We start from the raw sequence: 21920 nt of genomic DNA, 5'->3' as shown, positions 1-21920 counted from the left end.
TGATTTACTTGACATTTTAAAAACCTCACGCTACATTAGCGCCCCCAGCGACAAATAGAAAATCGGCAACTTTCATTATGCTGATCTATACGACCAGTATCCAACCATGTTGAGTTTCCATATACATTTTAACAGCTTTTATAAATGGTTGTAAGTTAAAAGTATTGAGAAGATTAAATTAGCGGGATTGCCTTTCGACTAATATATTTTTTATATATTATATAAAATCTACATCGTATTAATATACATATATATTTTTCATTCTTATTAGACAGTAGAAGACAGGATCTGTGCCACATTTCAAAAGGCGTCTTAATTTACACCTGTAAAACTATTTTTCTTAGATTACAAAACGATTAAGTATACAATTTATAAATCTACCCACCTTCATTCTCAACTTCAACAACGACTTCAATTTCAACTTCACTTCTCTGTTCTACATTATCTTTTTCGTTATCTTCTTTCTGTTCTTCTTGAACTGCTTTCAAGGTATCTTTTTTTGGGGATTCAGATTTTTTATTTTCCTGAACCTTATCTATCTTTTTATCTTGTGGTTTTGGAGAATCGGCGGAACGTAGTTTTCTGTCCGACATCGGGGTATCGTCTTTCAACTTGAGGAGTTTTAACTAGAATTTCAATTATTACGAAAAAAATGTTACAATTTTTTTTGATAAAAAGTAAAAATTGAGTAAAAATCGATATAGTATTAAATAAAATTAAGCATAAACAATGTATCTAATATTGTATGCATACAATGTATGAATTAACTACGCAATGGATTTTAATGCGGTTTTCATTAATAGACAGAATGATTCAAAAGAAAGGTTTATAATTTTAATCTTGTGTTTTTGAAGAATCGGCGGAGCGTAACTTTCAGATTAGTGATTGGTGATAAAATAAAGTAATAAAAAATGTAAACTTTTTTTAGATTTTCGAAGGGATTTTTTGGTGAAACCAATGGCCTTTTGTCCAAAACTGCATTTAAGTAACTCCAAAAATTGCGTATTTATAGTAATATAGCAGTACCCTAGTCATTAATAGAATAGAATAGAATAGAATAGAATATACTTTATTGCACACATAAATGAAATATATAGACAGAACAACACAAATAAAATTTAAAGAAAAACACGTATGCAAAGGCGGTCTTATTGCTTTAAGCAATCTCCACCAGACAACCTTTGAAACATTACGGAAAAATTGTAATGAGGAGAAAGGGGACAACGTCTCAGTGCAAATCTTATGAAATATAATTAATTAATTATTATATAATATATAATAAATAAGTCAATAATATAAAATAAACTTACATAAAATGTGTTTAATGTTTATATACTTTACACATACATACATACAAATATTTAAAAATAATATATACTTACACATATATACATACATACATAAAACGTGTTCAAAAATATATATATAATATTAAAAAAATAAATAAAGATAAACTATTATACTAAATTAAATAAGTACTCTTTTAGACGATTTTTAAAACTGTATAGAGATTTGGAATGTCGAACTTCTGTAGGAAGTTCATTCCAAAGAATTGCAGATTTCATAGTAAAAGACTTGGAATAAAATAGGGTATGGGAAGTTGGTAATTTAAGGAGATTATCACAACGGGATCTAAGGTGGAGGTGAAGAAGTGAATCGGCACCTAGGAAACAAAATCGATCTTTTAAGTAGGAGGGAGAGAGAGAGTTGTACAGGATAGAATAGAGGAGAGTCAGCATGCGGAAATTTCGGCGATGTCGGATAGGAAGCCATCCCAGCTGACGACGATGATCAGAAACATGATCAAATTTACGTAAACCGAAGATAAATCTAATACATAGATTTTGTAACCGCTCTAGTTTATTTAGTTGTTCCTCAGATAAGTCTGGGTAACACGAATCAGCATAGTCTAAAATCGGTAACAGTAGTGAATGAGCTAGAGCAGTTTTGGTCTTTATAGGTAGGAAATATTTCCATCGTTTGAGCGATCCGATAGTGGCAAATAATTTACGGCTAACCTCAGCTATCTGTACTGACCAAGATAGGGAATTGTCTATAATAATACCAAGGTTCTTAATAGATGGACTCAGGCTCAAATCGACGCCGCCAAACTGTATAGCAGGGAGGCTATTCTGGTCAAGTTTTTTTAGTTGCTTAGAGCCACCAATAATACTGACCTGTGACTTGGCAGGATTGACAGTTAAGCCAAAAGATTTGCTCCACCTACTAACATTCCGCAAATCTTCGTTAAGCTTATGAATAGCCTCACTAACATCATCAAACGGGGCGGCTAAGTAAATTTGAAGGTCGTCAGCATATAGATGAAAGGAAGAGCATAGATTTTGGGAAACTGAATTAATAAAAATGGAGAAAAGGAGAGGAGAGAGGACACCACCTTGGGGAACACCGGCAGAAAGAGAGCAAAGGGAAGATGACTTGTCATTGGCTTGAACGTACTGTTGCCGATCACATAAATAGCTTCTGAACCACTCAGTGGCTTCAGGAGAGATATTTATTGAACGCAGAACAGCAACCAAGAGATCAGTATCAACAGAATTAAAGGCGTTGCTAAAGTCCAGCAAAGCAATGACTGTAAGATTTTGTTTGTCCATGCTAAGTCTGATATCGTCACAAACTTTAATCAAAGTAGTGACTGTGCTATGCCCGTTACGGAATCCAGACTGGAACTCGGATAATATATGGTTGTCAAATAGATATTGATTTAGTTGCTGAAAAACAATACGTTCCAAGACCTTTGACAAGAAAGGAAGGATGGAGATAGGACGGTAGTGAGAGAAGGATTTTGGATCTTTGGTTTTGGGTATGGGGATAACGCGGGCAATGCGCCACAAACTGGGAAAAGTGTTATGGGAAATAGAAAAATTTAAAATATGGGTAATGACTGGAGCTAAGACTTCCAAGGGCAAAATAATCATTTTGCGGTTGATGCCATCATAACCAGAAGCATCAGATTTGATGGCTAGGATACTGTTTCTTACCTGGGATGGGGTTATAGGAGCAAAGTTAAAAGGAACGATTGTGGGAGACGGCAAGGAGTTGATATAATTCAATGTATTTGCCCTAATTGTGTTGTCCATAGGTGTTATTGAGGCAAAGTGTTTATTCAAGGCATCAACGTCTAGATTGCAATTCAAATCCTTACGTTGCCGGCCAATGCCTAGCGATTCCAGAAATTTCCACAACTTACGTGGGCTTAAGTTTTGTAAGCTCAAGTCAATATAGTTACGTTGCGCGTCCCTGCAAACTCTGCTACATCGGTTACGCAAGCTCTTATACCTTAAAAGATTCTGATCGGTGGGATTATGCTTATATTTGGATTTCGCCACATTTCTTTTAGTCATCAGTGACTTAATATCTGGCGTAAGCCATGGAGCGGGTAAGTATTTTAATTTAATTGGCCGAAAAGGAGCGTGCTTGTCATAGAGCTCAGTTAAAATAGAATTAAATTAGAAATGCCCAATTTTAACCCAGAATATAATCAATATAGAAAGAAACAACAATTTAAGTAACTAAAGGTTTAAGTTGTTTTTAATACGCAAAATAATAAATATAAAGAGATATCATTATACAGGGTGGAATTGTCAGCGCCACTTTAAATGAAACCATAGTTTTAACTACTCTATAAAAGCCTAATATAATTCGGAAAAAAAAAATTCTCAAAAATGAAAAAGTTTTTTTTTCAAACAAAATAAATAATAAAATTATCGTTTTAAAATAAAACGCCATTTGTAAAGTATAACATAGGCACGCACACACTTACCTGTCAAAGCGGCAACGTCGCTTACGTATGTGTGCGTGACACGAAATACAGGTATGGATAAAAATCGTGAAATGTAAAAAAAATCCTACGTCCAAACCGTTGAGGTACCTTGATTATTTTTTTTAATTCTGGGTTTGAAATATTTTACCCTATATGCAGTTTCAGTAAAAGAAGCGCTGCCTCTTCCACCCTGTATAAAAGCCAAATTTTATTATTTACACATTTTAAAAAAAGTTTTAAAGGTGCATACGCATGCAAATTGTAAAAATAATAATACAAAATTACTATTTAAATATATTATAATATTTTTAGAATCTAAATTTAAGAATGGCTTTTAAGCCATTCTATTTCAATTTTACTGAAAGCTTTTCAGTCATTTTATTTTTAATGTTCGCCACCATGACCATGTCGTAGCTTCTGAGTATAAATAAACATCTGGTTGTGGCTCTAATATTTATAATTCATTCCTCTTTTCCCCACTTGTAGGAGAATTATACTAATTTCTATTGCAAGAATAAAGGAATTACTAAAAACTCGATTGTTATAACATTGTACAATGCTTTTCATTGTTTAATATTGATGTGAGTATGTTTTTAAATTTGTATAAACTTTTGTACCTAAATATTATTATAAAAAATATAATTTAGGATGTTATATAAAAAATTACAATAAAAATGTTAATATGTTAGTATTTTAGTAACCAAGCCACAAAACAACAAGAACAAACAATCCCAAATAAAAGGCAACAAAAAAAAAACACTAGGGTATTCGAACCCGGTACTTACGTCATCTGGCACATAATCCTTGTCTGTGTGTTTGCTCGGCGGGCGTGGTGTTTCGGGCGTGCGGGTCGCTTTCACCTAGTTTTTAACGATTATTTTAGTGACAAAAGGGGATAATACGGTGTTTATTGTATTTCATTTTTTTAAATTATAAAAAATATTTTTTATTTATTGCATTTGATTTAATTATAACAAAAGCAAGTATAGTTCTGAAAGCAATTAAAAAATAATTACTTTACGTTCGCTACATGCCTACTCCATATAAAACAAAAATGTAATATCGTTTAACAATGTAAAGTGTAAAGTTAGGCAAATTTAATTAAATAAAATTATTATTTTTTGGATTTTTTAAATATTTTTTTCCTATTTATTTAATGTTCAATATTGTTTCAATTTAATTCAGAGCCGATTATCCTCTTTTATCTGAATACAACATAACAATTTACTAACTTCTATCACCATTAAAGTTTTTATCGTTTACTTATTTTTTCTTTTATTTAAAGAATTAAGTAAATAAAATAAAAAAATACTTTCACTTTTAGTGATTTTAGAAGTTATGTAACAGTGTGTCAATTTAAAGTAAGTGGTCTAACTTAGAATCTGTTCTATTTTGCTAGCAACAACTTAAATAATTCTGAACATGTTTTTATCAAGTTATATATGAACTATAGAACAATAAGTTGTATGCAAATACAGACTATAAATTTGTTAAAATCGATACCTTAACTTAACATAACACTTAATCTGCGTGAACTTTATAAGAGATGCCGAAAACATTTTATTTTCGCAAAAAACACGTTACATATTTAACTGTTTATTTAAGAAAATGATTTTTTTTATTATTTTTAATAAGTGGTCTGCAAAAAATAACATACTATTCGGCGTTTCTTGTTAAATTCAGGAAGATGAAGTTAGCTGGTCTGAGAATTAAGGGATCGATATATTCCTATAATCAAATATATTTTTTAAATATATTAATAACTGTTTATATAATTAAGTTAGACCCTCTATGCTTTCATAAAGACATTGATAAGACAATCACAAAATTTCACAAAATGTTAGTCATATCTTAAAAAACAATAAATTTATTCCAAATATTTTAATAATAACAAATCGACTTCAAAACAAGAAATTTAAATTTATTTGCGAAAAATCTAAATCAATTATTATTAAATAGGTAAAAAAAAAAAATTTATCTTATAACGCTTGAAAATATTAGTAATTAATTTGATATCGATTTCTCTTATAAATAGTAAAATTACAAATCGAAATTGAATACTCACACATAAATTGCAACCAAGCACCAAAAACCATGTGTTTTGACAAAAATAAAGACTTAAACACTTACTGTTAGTTAGTTTTAGATTCCATTCTACCAAGTGTTGGTTTCCAAACCATTTTTTGAGACAAACATACATACAAAATATTTAGAGACTTATTTATCAGAGAGTGGGGTTTAAGGAAAGATTATAAATATATCCTGCATCTTCCGCATATATCAGAGCAGAGAGAACGTAGTGATAATACACCTCATTTTCATCCTTTCGCCCTTTCTTGAGACATTGCTTGTAAAAACAAATATAATTAAAATATATTATCTTTAAAAAACAACAAACATTTATTCCCGTAGTGATAAAAAACAACCTTCCTCAAAACCTCACCTAACCAACTAAATAAGAATCTAGAGAAAAAAAACTAAAATCATACCACCATAACCACTAAACAGCCAGCAACCACGACGACTCCTCAACGTCAGGACATGACAATCACCTACAACGCCGTGACGTGACATAACGACTCTTCGATTAGGCCATGACGTGATAATCCCCGACAAAATCATGACGTGTTTTATCCCCGAAAGTCATGATGTGACGCTACAATGGACATCACAATAACGACGTGATGCATACACACCTGCGACCGCCTAGTGTAGCTGCGGCTGGGCAACCCCTCAGGGGTAGGGGGTTCGAACTCCCCGTCTGAGTCCTCGTAAGCGAGCTCCGGGAACATCTCGTCCCGCTCCACGTCAACGTCAGAGTCGCGGAGGTCTTCGTCCGAACTCACCGCATTGTCGCCGCCATTTTGTTCGCCGTTGAGTTTAGCGCCGTTTTCCTTTGCTTTCGGTTGGTCTGCCGTCTGTTTTTTGGTGGTTTGCTTGTCGTCTGGTGTGTCCGCCTGGAAGTTTTTTTTCTTTTCATAATATAATAATATAATTATTAATAAATATATATTTGGGAATGGAGTGTCTTAACACTAGGGTCCCTCTGCCTACCCTGCTGTGTGCGGGATACAGCGTGAAGCTGATTTGATGACAAATGATTGAGTTATTAAATCAAAGCCAATTTTCAATATTACAAAGTCAGATAATAAATATCTGATTAGATTTTATATTGCAATAACAAAAAGAGGTCTTTGTTTATATATTGATATGTGCTTGAGTAATTACTGTGCCAGTGTTTCTGTATTTAGGTCAGCAAGTGCAGAACGAAATGAAAGAAAGAAAAGAAATTTTAAAATTAAAACAAGTGATCTGTGACCTTATATAGACCATACATATCAAATATAACATATTATGACACATATATATCATAACTGAAACTATATAATACTTATAAGCTACTAACCTTTGCAATCTTCTCTTTACTGTTTTCCCCACTTTTCTCTGGCTGTGCTTCCTTCTTTTCTGCAGGCTTCTCTTTCTCCTTTTTCTCTACTGGTTTATCTTCTTTACTATCTTTTTTATCTGAAGTATCTTTTTTGTCACTTTTTTCCACTTTATCTTTCTTTTCTACATTTTTTTCAGTACTCTTTTCTGGTTTATCTTTTTTGTCAAGAGATTTTTCAACTACTTTTTCTACTTGCTCTTTTTCCTTGGTTTTGTCCTGTTTTTTGTCATTTTGGACTGATTTCTCAAAATTTTTTTCTGCCGCCTGCTTTTCTTTTTCAGCATTGGCAGCAATTTTTTTCTTCATTTCTTTCACAGGACTGTCCGTTTGTCGCTAAAGAAAAAAAAAACAATTTACTTTTTATAATATTATAATTTATATTTAGCGACTAATTATTATTAATAATAGTAAATATTGTACCTTTTCTTTATCCTCTTTCACTGGCCCCTTGCGCGTCACTATCTGGCTCATGATTTATCTGAAACAAAAAAAAACAAAAATAAATATTAGTCTCAAACGAGTGTAATATCTTAATAACAATGGAGTGTCTTAACAAAATAGTTCCCAGAAAACAAGTAATGTATATTGATTGCTAAAAAAATAATATCCTATATTACATTTTAAGCCCAAATTCCCATGTCATGTCTTCGTCAGTAATTTTAAATCAAAAACGAACAATAGATTAATCTTAGACCCGATAATTAAACTTTTATGAGATGCCCTACTGTACTTAATGCAAAACTGTTGGTTTCAAAACTTAGGAACATATTTCTATTCACAACATAAGGTTTCCCTCGGTTAAGTGTTTTGAAGTGTTATTCCATATTTGGAAGATGATCGAGAGGCGCGGTCTTAAATTGTAACGGTATTAGACGTTACATTTTTTATACGTTTTCTAAAAGAAAATAATTCATAGATACCTCCAACATTTACAAGAAATAACATAACATAAATGAAAGCTTAAAACGTCTTTTTCCACAATTTATCTACACCAAAAGCCCGAACTAATTTAGAAATACCAGAAGTATGAAAGTAAACGAAGCCGTGGGCGGCGCGTAGTTAATATTCATCAGTCAAATGAACTTGAAATGCCACTTTTAAAGTTAATAAAAAGTTGAATATATTTCGAAAGTGTATAGTTTATTAGATGTAAGTAAAAGTGGTCAGAAATATGTATAAATATATATTTGAGTTTTATCTTTGAGTTTTGTTAAGCTACATTTGTAATATGATGATTTTAGCCTGCAACGTCTCTTTCTTTTATATATTTTTTTCATAATTTATTCAGTATCCTGCTCTGATTGGGTAGGCTCAGACTAGTTAGTTTTAAGACACTCCATTCTCCGTTTTTCAGGATTTTTCCAACTACTCAAACTATTCAATACTTAATTTGAATTTCAACGTGTTACAGGCACATTGAAACAAGTGTTATCCACTTCTATAGGCGTATATTGAAATTCAAATGTTACGCATACATTTAATAACCTATCTATATATATAAAAGGACATGTTCCCACTGACTGAGGTAATACGCACGCACAGCCGTAACCGCTGGGTAACCATAACTAAAGTGGGGTTGAAAGTTTGTGTGGATTTTTTTTAAATCGGCAGCGATTTTTATAAAATTTGAAATTGAGACTTAAAAATATTTCATTGAACAAGTACGAACACGGTTTCTCAGAATTCACCCCTAAGGGTGCAAATAAGCAGGCGAAGCTGCGCGCGTCCGCTAGTAATTTATAAAGTAGTACGCATAGAAATTAAGTCAAAAAACGGAAATTTGATTGAAATTCCTTTCGAATTAATTTAACTGATTAATTAAAATAATATTTATAACTGTAAATCCACATTTTAATTGATATGAGCAATGATCACATCCGGTGTGCATAGCATGTATTAGAAATATTGAAATACAAAGTTATACGTAGTCGCCGGTGATGCTGTCAGCGTGAATCTATATATTAAAATATTTCTTTCTGTCTCAGTGTGGAATAAGACTAAAAAAAATTATCTTCTTATTTAATAAAAAATATTCAAACCTCTTCAGAATACATTACGAGTACATTACGTAGCGAGCGTACTAAAATATTTAAAAAATACATAAAAAGATAGGAAAAAAATGCCCTCTTCTAATTAAACCAGCCAACCAAAACATGGCGTAGGTACCTTTAAAATCAATCTCCATAGACTATTATAATTATAGACACTGAATATCCCTTAAAAATATATAACAGTTTTTTATCTACACTGTTACAGTATAACAAAAAGGTAGGTAGGGTATTAAAATTATTTATGTTTTTAACAGACAAAATATGTAATAGTACTCATAAATAAAGAAAGAAGAATATAAAGAAACATTAAATACGTTTCTATCTTTCTATCTATCTATCTTTTTTTTTTAATTAGCATTCCAACCCTCGTCTCTTGGAATACAATTTTCTAAATGATTTTGGAAATCGTTCAATAAAAAACAGCATGGCTTAATTTTCTAAAGCCATTGGCCAGTTTCCAAGAAAGTGGCCTGAGTTTAAGTCCCGCTACCTTAAAAAAAAATGTATCTTAATATTTATAAATTTTGAATATATCTAATATAGCAATCTCAATAGATAAACCGCAATAAATAAAATCACTTTGCACTCCGTATTCATTAAAAAACATAAGAAAAAATCCCTTCTATCTACTTGTTCATAACTCTGTATATGATTCCAATAGAGACGGGTTAACGACCCCGAGAGTGCACACTAATGGTCGACGGTAGTGGTACAAGGTGAAATAAAAACGAATTTCATGCCTTTTTTTATCTACAAAAAAAAAATGAATTTGATTACATAAGTTATTATAACTCAATTTCTAGGTAAGTTTCGAAAGGAAGAAAATATTTTTAAGAAGTACTAGTAAAGATCAATAAAACGTTGGGATAGAGTTATAATATATTTAACATTTTAATTGAAAGTGCGAGTTTATGATTTACAGTATATGTATAATTTATAAATATTTTGCATAATTTGGCTATAATGTAACAATAAACATAAGTGAGCGAACCTTATTATTTATATGCGAAATCGAAAATCGCGATGAGATACCACTTAATATAAAAATTAAGAGCTGCCCTTTTAACAAACATATTTTTTCTGTGTCCAATATTACATATTTTTATAACATCCTGGTATACTCTCTAAATAGCTTTAACAATATAGTTCCACTAAAAATATTCATAATCCACCCAGGGACTTTAATTATCTTTTACCTACTATTTAAAATGGTATAAAAGCATGTAATATTTATTTTAGAAAACGTATAAGAAATAGTACGTTCTGGCATTTTATGCTGCACCTCTTGGAAACAAGGTAAGAAGCGCAGGTTCAAATAACAATCAAATTTATATATGTTTTCTTCACTTGAAACATCGGCGGCCACAACTCGTCGAACGCATTTTAAATCGCTTACCGCTACAAACTTGCACCAGCACAAACACATACAAATATTCAACACAAGCAAGGGCCGTCATTAGAGCAGATATAAACGAACACTAGCGAAGGCACAAAATTAGAGTCTACATTGAGAATACTTGAAGGCCAAAGGGTATTATTATTTACTTGAAACAGGCAGCGCCATTTAAAACAATATTTTTATGTATCTCTTATTTTTATCAACATTTTATTGTAAAGACTACCTTGTTCTTTTTTCTTGTTGGCAAGGCATTATATGACATATAAAATATATATTTTCGTGCAAAGCAGGATACGCAGAGACAACCTAGTGTTAAGACACCACGTTCCCTGTTTTTACATCAGTTTTGTAGACATTGCGTGTGGCGGAAACGCAGCGCCCTCCTTCTAGAGCGGAGTACCTAATAAAACTATTTAATATGGGCAATGCTTTGCTCCAAGTAGGAATCGTTCACACAACCAACGTGTTTACAGTTAAGTTGCTCTACACCGATTTTTTTTAATTACAAGTATTGTTTTAACTCCTGCTGCGAGTGAGAGAGCGAGAGCGACTTAAAACATACATAATGTAAACAACATCAGTTTACAACGTCTGGAATCCGTAAATAGTCAAGTGTTTCAAAAAAGTTCAACTCAAATCTATTTGGAACATCCCCTCAAAATGTTAGTTATAAACAAACAAATACTCCTAGAACAAGGAACAGACTCTTAATGTCAAGACATGTTTGTCATCGAAACAAATATAAAAAATAATATTTATTGAAATCAAGGCAAAGAAAAGTTACTCAAGAGTAAGTAATAACTTATACCTTTCTCCACTATCTATTTTCTACTTCAATTTATATAGGTTTTTTTAAATATAAACAATCCTCGTACAGAAGTCGAACTATAAATGTCAGTACACAGTTGGAACACTCCCAGTGTGCTATTATGGTTTAAATTAGCTAGAACCACTAGTTTTTAGTTACAAAAAAAATTACATAATCAGATTTTAGATAAGGATGTTTTATGTCAAGTAGCAAGCCTTATCTTTTAAAGATAAAGCATTTAAAGATAAAGCAAGAAGTTACCTAAGTAAGTGGATTTCATCAATAGATTAGTCTATGTTTACAAAATACATACAACACCCACATATTACATACCTGAAGAAATAACTAAGGGCTATATATGACATATGACATCTTACCCTATGTCACACTGACAGCTGAGTTGCATCAAAACAACTAATTGTTTAAAGTGATGTAATGCCTATAAGCCTTCCATGATATGGTTAATTTTGTACATTTTTAATTTGAACCAATAAGTTTCTGAGATCAATGCATTCAACTAAACAAACTATTCAGTTTTAATTTATTAGAAAAAAAAGACAAATAATGAAAAAGTTTAAGTATTTATATGATGATGAATCACTTAATAAACAAAAGATAGCTGTATTATCTCATCAGTCATTCATCAAATGGCTACTGATTATTTCACTATGATTTCAATATCTTTGTAAGATGTTAATTACTGTCTCCAGTAACTTAAGTAAGTTAAAATTATTTTAAAATTTGAGAAAAAAGAATTTCTCATCAATTTCTCCGTTTATATAAAAAAAATAACTTTACACATAAAAATGTATGTAATGTAAAGACCTAATATAAGGTAAAATTTAAACGACATATCATTCACACACTAAGCAATGCTGTTATCACCCCTTATAACGCACATTCCGTCACGCCCAAGGTGTGCCCACTATGTTTAAATGTAAATAAACAAAAACGTACATAAATCTTATTCCGTATATATTTTTAACTTTACGTTGTATTTCGGAAGGAAGTGTTGAAGTTGGAATTGAATCTAGTGTTAAGACACTCCGGTTTCCCGCTTTCCGCCGATTTCTTAAGGCATTGCATGTTGATTGGCGGAACTCAACGCCGCGCTTTGCCTTGTAACTAGATCGAGAAAGTGAAAATATTAAATATGTCATTCCCCTGAGTGGGAATACCCCTTAACCGTCGCGTTTACAGTCGTATGCTTTTGTCCTTGTACAACTACGGTCCAAGTAATCTCATTAAGAAATAATTAAACGTTATTAAATATAATGTCAAGCTCATGGTAACAAGACTGCACAGCAACAGTTAAGTTCCTCCACGCAACATACGTTTCGAAAAAGGTTCCTTTCAGCATTAAGCTGAAAAATATGGAATATTTCTACTTTGTAATAGTCATTATAAATCTAGTATTCCTATAGCAAATATTTTAGATACCACTACTTAACCTTTAAAACGGCCACCTTGAACTTAAGAAGATATGCGACCAAAAACAACAAACAGCTTAGTCTTATCGTTTTACATAAATTTGTATTGGAATCGATTCATTAATTTCGCTAGCAAAACAAATAATGAACCTTGCATTAAATATAACTTTGGACTAGGTTATGAAATAACAAATTAAGTAAATTACAGTCTTCATATCAAAATTAAAGACGGGGCGTTGGATTCCGCCATTTAATACGCAATGTATCATAATATACAACTGGACAAAGAGGAGAACGAAATGTCTCAACACTAACTATGTTCCTCATTTTGCTTGGAAAAGATTTTTCGAAGAATGAAAATCGTTCTCTAATTTCTGCACAATTTTTGAGACATTATTTATTAGGAATGTGTTGAGTGGTGGATCTCAACGCTGCACTTCGTCTTGTTACCAGAGCAAAAGAGTATTCAGGCGTAACAAAAGACGGACAACATCTAAACAATCTGGTACTAAATTCTACTAATAATCACATTCTCGACAAGAGCTCGCTAATGTATGGTAAAATGGCGGTGCCTTTGTAACAATTGTTTATAATGTCACGCGTGTTGGGTGAAAGCCAATTTTGCAGGACGTCAAGAATCATTGAACTCTAATGATAGATTTTAAAGAATCATAGCAGTAAGAGCGTAGTGTCAAGATACTGCACTCTCCACCGTTCAGGTACCGGTATGATAAAAAAAAATTAACTCCACGACAGTAAAGAACACCATAAGTCAAAAACAATAAAGAAATTCAAAATCTCTTTAGCCCACATGATGAAATAATAATACCTACATATATAATAAGATTTTAAACAAAAAACCGTCCCCCCTCTATAAAAACAAAGGCCGTATACAGGAAACGGGTATCACAATAACCGTCGCGCCTATACACATACTACATGGTAGGTACAGTACTTCATATTTCTTCTTATAATAATGAATACATTATATATAAAAAGAAATATGACGATTATAACGTCGTCGTGCATTCTGATTAGGTAATATCCGAAATAAAAACGATATACATACAAAAAAATTATATATCTCATAGAAATTCACGTTCAGTTTAAATATCAGATAGATATCCTCTATAGATACCGAGAAAATATTTTTTTCGTTAAGGGTTTTAACCCCCATAAATGCGTTATTGTAAGGGTTAGAGGCATACAATTTGCAATAGTAAAAACGGTGCATATCAATGAACTGAAAGACAGTTCGCTTCATAAGCGAATATGATAAAAATAATCTTAATATTAAACCCAATTAAGATATTAAAATATTAACCCAATTAAAATATTTATAATAAAACAACGTCTCTTTTCAATGACAGCTAATAAACAGTCACTTGTTTATTTATTTTTCTTTTTATTTTAGATATCATTACAACACCCCCACTATATCTAATAATACAAATACACTAAACCATTAAACAATTTGTACACCCAACCTTTCTAGAAATTTATAATGTTTAATGGAACATAAACTTTTAGTAAATAAATCTGCAGGCATTTCAGCAGTTGGCAAATACTTGACATTCACAATATTGTTTGCTACACATTCTCTACAATAATGATATTTAATGTCAATGTGTTTGGTTCTCTTGTGGAAAATTGGATTCACAGTTAACTTTAGAGCACTTTGATTATCATTAGAAAGATCAATACTGTACAATTTATGTGTTATTTCATATTGTAGATTTCGCAAATACACTGCTTCTTTACATGCTTCAGTTATCGCCATATATTCGGCTTCACTACTGGATAAGGCGACAGTTTTCTGTTTCTTTGCCTCCCATGATATAACACAGCCAGATAAAGAAAAACAAACTCCAGTATATGACCTTCTATCAATAATGTTTCCACCCCAATCAGCATCAACAAACCCTTCTATTACTGAGTTTCCATCAGCAGAATACTTTAAACCATAGTCTCTAGTATATTTTAAATATCTCAATAACCGCTTTACATATGCACAATGTTCATAAGAATAACAATTATTAAATTGGCTTAAATATCCAACTGCATATGCAATATCTGGCCTAGTTAAAACTACAAGATACATAAGACTTCCAATTATTTGTTGATATGGAAAACTACCTACACAATGTTCATTCTTGGATACATTTAACTTAATTTCCATTGGAGTCTGAACAGGTTTACATTGTGTCATGTTAAATTTATGCAACAACTGATCAATATAATCTCTCTGACTTAATGTTATTGTTTTCTTACATTTATCAACAGTAACATTGACACCAAGACAGTTTTTTATTTCACCTAAGTCTTTGAGCTTGAAATGACTAGCAAGAACCTGCTTTAAATACTTAGTCTCATTAGTATTATTAGAAAAAATAAAAAAATCATCGACATACAATGCTACAATAGTTTTCAACTGACCTTGCATTTTAGTATACATACATGGTTCTATTTTAGATCTAAAATAACCTATGCTTAACAAACATTCATCTACCTTCCTGTACCACGCTCTTGAGGACTGTTTGAGCCCATAAATGGCTTTCTTTAATTTAAGTACTTGACCCTTTACTGTTCTTTCAGTAAAACCTTTAGGTAAATGCATATAAATAGTTTCCTCAAGAGAACCATTCAGGAAAGCAGTTGTTACATCAAGATGTGTCGTATCCAAACCTAGTTGTACTGACAATGCAAAAAGTAGCCTAAGAGTAGTATGTCTAACTACAGGAGAGAAAATTTCAGTAAAATCTACACCTTCTACTTGTGTAAAGCCTTTAGCAACTAGACGCGCACGATATCTGACTTTATTTTCACTGTCATACTTTTTTCGAAGCACCCACTTGCACTGCACAACCCTACCATCTTTTGGAGCATCACTTAACTCCCACGCATCATTGTCTTTAAAACACTGTAACTCCTCTTTTACAGCCAACTTCCACTGCTCCTTTTCTGGTCCATTTAAAGCATCCTCAAGAGATAAACCTGCCACATCATCCCGTAATTCACTGTCTACACACAGGTTTGATATCCCATATCTTTCTGGAACCTTCTTTATCCGTTGGGGCCGATCTTGCAGTCTTATTTTTATATCATCGTTCAGTGAGCTGTCTGCGTCTTCATAGTCGCTTGGCATGTATGTCTTATCATCATCTTGAAAACTTTCTGTTGAACTTACAGAGCTGTCTTCTCTTGGGATTGGTTCACTTTCTTGTAGTTGTGTATCATCAGTGCTATCCCCCACTGAATCAATATTCTGACTATGCACCTCAATGAGATGTTCAGATTTTGATTCCTTCTCAATGATGATCACATCTCTACTAGTTGTCACACTCCTAGTTTCTGGATTGTAGACTCTATATCCTTTTATATTTTCTGGAAAACCTATCAGGATACATTGATCTGCTTTTTTGTCCCATTTCTTGCGCTTTTCTTTTGCCACATGAACCATCACAGTACTTCCAAATATTCTGATATGACTAATATCTGGTTTGGAGCCAGTCCACAACTCATATGGGGTTTTATTATTCAATGCCGTTGCTACAATTCGATTTTGCAGGTACACTGCAGTATTGGTGGCCTCACCCCAAAATTCTTTTCCTAAATTTGCATCAAAAAGTAAACATCTTGCCTTTTCCACAATTGTACGATTAAATCTTTCACACAATCCATTCTGCTGTGGCGTGTATGGATTGCTCTTTTGATGAATTACACCAGCACTGTTCAAGTAATCTTCAAATTCTTTGCTGCAATACTCTAGACCATTATCACTTCTTAATACTTTGATTGTTTTCTTTGTTTGATTTTCTACCTGAGATTTAAAAATTTTGAAACATTTTAAAGTCTCATTCCTGTGTTTCAGAAAATAAACAAATGTCATACGACTGTAATCATCAACAAACAGTAAGAAGTATCTTGAGCCTCCTATAGATACATTTTCCATAGGCCCACAAATGTCCGTATGCACAATATCTAGTAGATTACTGCTTCGATGTCCTGTGCTTTTAAATGGTAACCGGCATTGTTTCCCTTCACAACATGTTGTGCATGAAGATTTGCTTATGTCAACTTTTTCATCAAGTTTCATACCCTGCACCGCATTCTTCATCTTATTCAAATAATCTTTGTTTACATGTCCTAATCTGCGATGCCATGTTATTCCTGACACCACCGATGCTGCCAAACATTCTTGTTTTAACAGATTGACTTTGTACACTCCGTTCATCAACACTGCTGTGGCAACCAACACATTCTTCTGATTATATACTGAACAACCATCTTCCGTGAAAGATACACTGTTGCCTTTCGTAATCAGTTGGCTTACAGATAACAAATTCGTGGTAAGACTTGGTACACAGAATACGTTTTCCACTATGATGTCGTATTCACGGTTGTCCGTTACTGTCGTTATTTTTACATCGCCAGTACACGATACTGAGACCTTTTCACTATTTGCAACAACAATTTCTTTGCATTGTTCATACTGTGCATTTATAACCCAACTTTCATTTGCTGTAAGATGCATACTCGCGCCCGAGTCGATATACCATTCATCTTTGTAGAAATTTCCACTCAGAAACACTGCGCTAAAAGCATTTGACTGCACTCTTTCCTTATTTATTTTCTTATTTGACGAGTTATTTTCATTATTTGTACATTGGTTTTTATAATGGCCGAACTGTTTACATCGATAGCACTTTATCTGTTTGACGTTTGACGTCGGTAAAGTAGTGTTGCCTACGTCACTTTTTCTGGCCATAGATAAATTCGAATTTTGTTTTCCTCTGTACTTAGAATGAATTGCAAAAGCACCACTAACTTCATTCTCATCATAACTTGCCAAATCCATATCCAGCAATTTCGTTTTGATGGAATCTGCTGTAATAGGTATTCCTGAGTGCTCTATTGCCATAATCATAGGGGAGAAACGATCAGGCAATCCCGCCAACAGCAATGATCCTGTCCACTGGTCATTTATTTCAAATCCTGTTCCGCTGAGCTTCTGTGCAGTATCAATAATCTGCGTCACGTATGACGTCATCGAATTACAATTCTCTCGGCGAATCGAAATTAAATTCCTTAGTAGACTTATTCTACGTGAAAATCCGTTATCATCGAAAAGTTGTTTAAGCTTATTCCACAATTCACTTGAAGTTTTAACGTTTTTTACATGTACGTACAGAGACGGGTCGATTGTCATTATTAGTTTGGCTTTTGTTTTTGCGTCATCTGCAGTTATTTCTTTTCCTTCTTCTGGCCACACGCAGTGCTTAGTGCCTTCCAAGATTAGAAAATTTTCTGCCGCGAAACACCATTCACTATAATTATTACGCCCCGTTAGCTTTGGTACGTTCACAAAATAGTTTGTCGACATTGTTAAATTTCAATAGGAATATACACTGCTATAATCTGCAAAATACTTGTAATTATCCTTTAACACTTGCGATGCAAAATTCTTGTTAAAATTACAAAATCGCGAAATTTATGAGCGCGGGCCCATAACCTATAATAAAACAACGTCTCTTTTCAATGACAGCTAATAAACAGTCACTTGTTTATTTATTTTTCTTTTTATTTTAGATATCATTACAACAATATTAATATTAAAATTGGCCGTCAAAAATGTAAATAACTATGATATACATATATACTTCTTACAGGTACACCCACATTGTAAAGTTGATATAAATTGTTTCGTAAATGGCATGGTTACAGACTTACGGATACCACATACAAGATATTATATATTTTTTTCATATTACTGCAAGTTTATATATTATTTATATATTAATACGTGAAATAAGAATTTTGAACCCCCTTTTAAGAAAATTGCGCGCACGGAGGAGTATGAAATTGGCATATTTATAATTTAGATATAGAAGTGCAGAACGCTAACATATTTGAATAATAATGCTTATAAAGTACATTAAATCAATGCTATGCAATTGACAATATTTACACTTTTATGTTTATAAACAACACATGTCTAACATTTTTTTTTGTTTTTTTTATGTGCTGATCTTTGCAAGTGTAACACTAAAACTCTTTTTGATTTTATTTCATTTCATTGACACTTATTACCTTAAAATATAACTAAAGACAACACAATTAAAGAGATAAAAATATAAAGCAGAGGACCAGTCTCTACATATGCAGGTAATCTTCCAGGAAAAAACAAAAGTGATTGTGTTTCACACTAATTGACTTAAGGGAAGGCATTAGGCATGACTGACTTCATTCACATCATCTGGGTAAAGCAGGTTTTTCATGTTTTGTCTTCTTAATCAACAATGAAGCATGAAAAATTTGCTTAGTGTTCTAAGTATATTAAGCGGACTTGTTTTGAATCAGTAGTTCCTAAGATTAAGCAAAAAAACTATGCGGTTTCATTATATGAATAGTATAGTATAAATACAAATTTGTACATAATATAACTTGGCTTCTTAAGATAAATAATATATTTAGTATATAATCTCAAAAGATGTCTTCCATACAAAATTAGCAAGTAAAATTTATTCTGACCCTAATAGAAAACCTAAGTTAAGAACAAACAAAAACTATATTTGAATAACAAAATATTCAGTATTTATGCAAGTGGCACTTCAGAGGCCCTCATTTTGAATTTGCATTTGAGTAAACTATGTTTTTGTTTGGGAAACCTACTTCTTTAGACAGGTATTAGATGACAAATAACTTGGGGCAGTAAACACTTTGTTCTTCACATATTATGCATGCAGAAAATTCAGTCTTTGACACTAAACTCTCAATGCCTAACCAGCTTAGAGATAAAATGATACAAAAATAACAACCAAAGATCTCTCTCACCAACTTATTACTTGTTTCTCTAACCATAACCTTCAACCATAAAAAAAATATTCACCAAAAAAGTCACATAACAACCACAACACAATTATAATCAAAGTATATAAGCCATCAAAGTATATAGTATATAGCAATTTATAAACCGTGAAACCCCCATACTTGCTAACCTAAAGGTTAATAAGGGAAATTTAATCTACTCCTGTTATAGCATTGCATACATCATTGATTTCCATACTCCAGTGATTCTGATACTATAGAATGTCTGCTTATAACTTAATTTAGTAATATTAGTATTTATTTATTTATTTGGGCGGTGTTGAGTTTCTACATTCAATTAAAAAATGTACAAGTTCAGAGTTTTTCTCAAATCTTAGGATTTTTTTTTCGATTTTTGATATTTTGATCTGGGAACAATTGTACTTGCATGCCACTTTGGTAATATCATCTTTTGCAATATCATCTTTTCATCTCATGTATATCAGTACTTTATATTATTTATTAAAAAAAGCTGATTCACACTTTTTCCTGCACCTACTGTCCAGAAAACTGTGAATCAGTTTTTTTTGGTTTGGTGAGCAGAGAGAATTAAATGTTAAGACATTCCATTTTCCACTTAATGCCCATTTCCATGAGTCAGGATCCACAACCATCATATTTACACTCAATGGCCTCAAGAAAAGTATGTAAAATAAAGTTTATAAATAAAGAAGTATATGTAGGAAATCTAATATACAATAATTCTCAATCTATATATTTATAATAACAATTAAAACAAAGCCTTAGACCTTAACATAAGCTATTATGATAAGTGTTTTATAATGAATTCAATTAACCTCATATATATTTCTTATCAATATAGTGTTGTTTGTTATTTATTTTATATTATCAATATAGTTATTGTACTGTTGTGTAAACTAATTTAAATATTAGGTAAAATAATACAAAAATACCATGGTTTTCTATTAATAATTTTACGAATATTTTTTAAGGCCGTTGTAGAACAGCGGCACAGCAGCGCGTCTGGCTGAAAATGTGATGGTTGTGAGTTCAATACCACTCAGGGGCAAGAAATTATTTTTCTGCACTGGTAACAAGACAAAGCACGGTGTTGAATTCCGCAAATCAAATCGCAATATCTCGATAACTGGGCAGTGCGTAGACGAAGTACGACGAGACTTAACACTAGCCATGTGGGAAAAAGCGTGAAGGTGCGTGAACTTTTAAATATTTTGTAATTTTTATGGTAAGATACAATATTTTATTCGCATAATAACTAACCTATAGAAGTTAAAAAAACTCAACACCTTCAAAGTAAGGTCAAGCTCATAAAATACGTGAGACTTCCTTGTTTTTTGTTGAAGACCATTTTCGATAGAACTAGTTTAGATAGTATCTATTACCTTACCTATGGATACAAGACACGATTTATCTATATATTGTTATTATAGGTAAATATTTACCAAAAAAATAATATGTATGTATCATGTTTCAATATCATGCAAAAATTATTAAAATCGAGCGCGTAATTTTTTTTCTAACCTTTCTAGTATCAAATATGTGAAAATATTAAATAATTGTTTTATACTATAAGTAATTTATATATTATCATGTTACACATGAAATTAATCTTTAAATTAAACGTAATATAATCGAATAGACGTAGAATTAATAAAATAATAAATTGAAAGAATGGCGGGCGGCATAACATGGCGCGACAAGCTCTAACGTTCTAATTAGAATATAATTATATACTTACATTTATTTAAATTGTAATCCACACTAAAATAATAATAACACTAAACTTTCACTTAAATATCCGGTGTATTATCAAATAAAACAAATATTCGAGTTGAAAGCGTCGTTTCTGATCATTTCATTGCGGCACAAACGAAATTATAATTATAATAATGTTGCCAAAGTTAAAATAAAATATTGTAATGCAATATTAAAAAACATTAAATTATTATTTATTAATAAATAGATTTATATAATTATATAATATATTTCAATAATATCTTATAAATTTCATAAAATAATAAATGACCAGAAATTGATACTAACACTTAGACAAGTAAAATTAATGAAACTAAAAAAATCCTTATAAAATTAATAAGAATGTATTTAAATTGATACATATTTTCGGCACAAATCTATTTTTTTATAATAATTAAA

At 31.8% G+C, this 21920-nt stretch overlaps 1 protein-coding gene across 5 annotated transcripts in view; it reads right to left on the bottom strand.

Annotated features, from left to right (window-relative positions):
* LOC146528497 (uncharacterized) overlaps positions 1-21920 on the bottom strand; it is a 33418-nt gene that overhangs the window by 5859 nt on the left and 5639 nt on the right. The window contains exons 1-6 of one of the 5 annotated variants that reach the window (XM_085203208.1): positions 21505-21678; positions 7650-7707; positions 7188-7562; positions 6478-6738; positions 4567-4641; positions 386-626 (exon numbers count right to left, since the gene is read on the bottom strand). In XM_085203208.1, coding sequence (XP_085059334.1) covers positions 386-626; positions 4567-4641; positions 6478-6738; positions 7188-7562; positions 7650-7700 — 1003 coding nt within the window. In that variant the 5' untranslated portion in view covers positions 7701-7707; positions 21505-21678. Of the gene's footprint in view, positions 1-385; positions 627-4566; positions 4642-6477; positions 6739-7187; positions 7563-7649; positions 7708-21504; positions 21679-21920 lie in introns of those variants that run through there. The other 4 variants (XM_085203211.1, XM_085203209.1, XM_085203210.1 and 1 more) reach the window with 4 other exon arrangements.

Source organism: Heliconius melpomene, chromosome 19, assembly GCF_056956725.1.
Source record: "Heliconius melpomene rosina isolate 202511_hmr_F chromosome 19, ASM5695672v1, whole genome shotgun sequence".
Taxonomy (NCBI): Eukaryota; Metazoa; Arthropoda; class Insecta; order Lepidoptera; family Nymphalidae; genus Heliconius; species Heliconius melpomene.
The sequence above is the reverse complement of the archived record's forward strand: the minus strand, read 5'-3'. Positions and strand labels throughout refer to the sequence as shown.